The sequence below is a fragment of the Antennarius striatus genome, chromosome 2, assembly GCF_040054535.1.
Source record: "Antennarius striatus isolate MH-2024 chromosome 2, ASM4005453v1, whole genome shotgun sequence".
In the NCBI taxonomy this organism is placed as follows: domain Eukaryota; kingdom Metazoa; phylum Chordata; class Actinopteri; order Lophiiformes; family Antennariidae; genus Antennarius; species Antennarius striatus.
Window position 1 is genome coordinate 26742745 of NC_090777.1, and position 3235 is coordinate 26745979.

At 45.3% G+C, this 3235-nt stretch overlaps 1 protein-coding gene across 1 annotated transcript; it reads right to left on the minus strand.

Annotated features, from left to right (window-relative positions):
• Positions 1–1080: 1080 nt before the first annotated feature.
• On the minus strand, positions 1081–2586 carry kcna2b (potassium voltage-gated channel, shaker-related subfamily, member 2b). The gene has a single exon (XM_068336006.1). It carries the CDS (start codon positions 2584–2586, stop codon positions 1081–1083), a length of 1506 nt encoding a protein of 501 aa, XP_068192107.1.
• Between the last annotated feature and the right edge of the window lie 649 nt (positions 2587–3235).

Here is a 3235-nt window from a genome sequence, read left to right on the forward strand (position 1 = left end):
GAGACACTTAAAGGTGACGAAGATGGAGAAATAGGCACTCACTTGGAACCCAACAAAGAAAATATTCACTTTCTTTTTACATTTGGTATTTTCACCATAAAAATGTGGGTGAGAAGAACATCACGTCATTACAAAAAAATGCAACAATCAAATAAACACACATGAAAAGATTAAATAGACATCCACTTTGTTTAGAGAGACTCAATCCAACTGCTTCCCGAGTTTGGCCCAAAGTAAAGAACACAGTCAAGGCCAAAGTAAACTACAAATTCACTTGAACTTCATCAAGAATAAATGGCAGGAAAAAGAAGTCGGTGTATTATTGTGCTCTAGAACCACAGCACAATACTGTCATCTGTCTGTTATCCTCCACAGACGCCACCAGCTTGTGTAGTAGACCCCGTCAGACGAGGTCCTGGTGGGAATGTGAGCGCACTCAGGCTTCTTCTCCAACAGAGAAATCAACAAATGACCATTTGGCCAAAAGCACACTAGTATCACTTGCTCCGCATTGCTCAGTTCAACTTTCCCTTGACATAACAGCTGTGATTTTGGTGATAATTTTTCATTGGAGTCAGGAACTTGGCAGTCGGAGCAGCTTTTTTTTTTTTTGAAGCTGCTCATGGGTGCTGATCGTATGGCGTGTTTTTAATCACAAGTTAAAATGTTAGCTTACGTTTAAAAGTAAATATTGACCTGACCTAAATTATTGTTGCTGTGCATCTTCTCCTGAAGGCAGTTTGAGCAAGAAGGTAGAAACTATTGATCCCTTTATACTACTAATATTGATTATTACTGGTTAGGCTACTATTTTGACTACTGTTAGCGAATAGCACAGCTATTGTCACCTAGGACTAACTCCATGCAAAAGTCCTATATAAGACAGTTCTCATACGTGAGCCAGAGGATGCTTGAGAACTTGGAGTCCTCTCTAGTAACCTTTTTCAATCTGACTTGTCTGCTCTGGACTCCTAAACCGGGAGCCATAAGCCGATCAGTACGGGACGTCATAGCTTCATCCTCCCAGTTGTACATTCCTTGTAGACCCCAGCTGAGGTTAACCATCTACTTTAGCTCACATTATACGTCTGTACGCATCTTAGTGATGTTCACATAGTTAGTGTTGGCCAGGGTGCAGTTTCCTGTTTTCATCCCCTCTGGTCTAAAGTCCTCAGTGCTGTGGTTTACTGCCTCCTGAATCTCCACATAGTCGGACTTACTCAGAGTGGACCCGCTGCCGCTCCGTGCGCCACTCTTCTTTAGATCATCAGCTGAGCTCGCTTTAGGCACACTTGGGATGTTCAGATACTGTGCCTGTTCCTCGCCTTCGGTCTCCCTGTGGTAGAAGTAGTTGAAGTTTGACACAATGACAGGCACAGGCAGCGCAATCGTCAACACGCCAGCAATCGCGCAGAGAGACCCCACAATCTTTCCCCCGATGGTTGTTGGGACCATGTCTCCATAGCCCACGGTGGTCATGGAAACCACTGCCCACCAAAAGGCCTCAGGAATGCTGCTGAACTGGGATTGCGGTTCATCTGCCTCGGCGAAATAGACGGCGCTGGAGAAGAGGATGACGCCAATAAACAGGAAGAAGATGAGAAGGCCCAGTTCACGCATGCTGGCCTTCAAAGTCTGTCCCAAGATCTGCAGCCCCTTCGAGTGGCGTGACAGTTTGAAGATACGAAACACCCTAACCAGCCGGATGACACGGAGAATCGCCAACGACATGGCCTGCTGACCTGCTTGGCTGTCCTCTGGCCTCTCCGCTAGCTCCGTTCCCAGGGTGATGAAGTAGGGGATGATGGCCACAATATCAATGATGTTCATGATGTTGCCAAAAAATCCAGCTTTACTTGGACACGCAAAGAACCTAACTAGGAACTCGAAAGAGAACCATATGATGCAGAGGGTCTCCACAATGAAGAAAGGATCTGTAAAATACGTTGTACCGTCGGAGATATAGGTGACGTTAGACATGGACTGGAATGGATAGTTGTACCTTTCCTCTTCTTCATTTCGGAAAACTGGCAGTGTCTCTAGGCAGAAGCTGACAATGGAGATGAGAATCACCATGACAGAGATGATGGCAATGATGCGAGCAGGACCCGAGCTCTCTGGATATTCAAACAGCAGCCACACCTGTCTCTGAAACTCGTTTTCTGGCAGAGGACGCTCCTCTTCCTTTATGAAACCTTCATCCTCCCTGAAGATTTCCATAGCCTCCTCACCCAATTCATAAAACCGGATCTCCTCTGAAAAAATGTCAAGGGTCACATTAACAGGCCGGCGCAGCCTCCCTCCTGATTGGTAATAGTACAGGATAGCATCAAAACTGGGTCGGTTCCGGTCAAAAAAGTACTCGTTCCGGAGAGGGTCAAAGTATCTCATTCTTTTCTTTGGGTCCCCCAATAGCGTCTCTGGAAACTGGGAGAGGGTTTTGAGTTGCGTCTCAAATCGCAAACCTGAGATGTTGATGACGACCCTCTCGCAGCATTCGTGGTCCGGCTCTGGGTCGTATTGGTCATGAGGCTGGCCCGGATGTGCAGCAGCTTCATCCGCAGGGTCGCTGGTAGCAACCGTCATGCTGGAGGAAGGTGAGAAGTGCAGGATTCAGACAGGGTGGGGCCACTTTGGACCACGATAAAGATACTGACGCCTCAATCTTGTGGTGTTCGGGTGAAGGCAGACCTGTCTGTGAAAAGCAACAGAACAGGAGAGAAAACAGGACAGAACAAAAGTTCAAATTAAAACTTTAGTAATAACATGTTTATTAAGCCAATCGTGCATTCAGTAACCTCAATGATCAACAGTTAGGTTATTTATTTTTCTTTCCAGTAATTCATAGAAATGCAAACAGGGAGGACCTGGGCTGTTAAAAATGTGAAAACCATTTCAGGGAATAGGCTCCATTGCGTCTATAACTATTAAGTTATGAGTTCCCTCTCATACATCCCAGGATCAATATGCTAGTCAGTAATACTGTATCAGCTCTCACAGGGCGCTATTACAACCGAGAAATCTGATTATACCCTGAGTGCTCCATGCAGTCTCAGAGATGAATTTCATCTCTCTTCATGTGTGATGCCACCAATATTCCCTCTTAAAAAATTGGGAAAACTTAATAAAAGTCAACGATTACGCGCGTAGTTAATCACGTGCATGTATAAAACCGGATAATCTTGGGTAACAACAACGCTTCAGATTAAAACGCATCATCATCTAATCTTATTTT

What these genes read in the sequence shown, in the direction of transcription:
- kcna2b (XM_068336006.1), bottom strand. Translation starts at nt 2,586, where the DNA reads ATGACGGTTGCTACCAGCGACCCTGCGGATGAAGCTGCTGCACATCCG.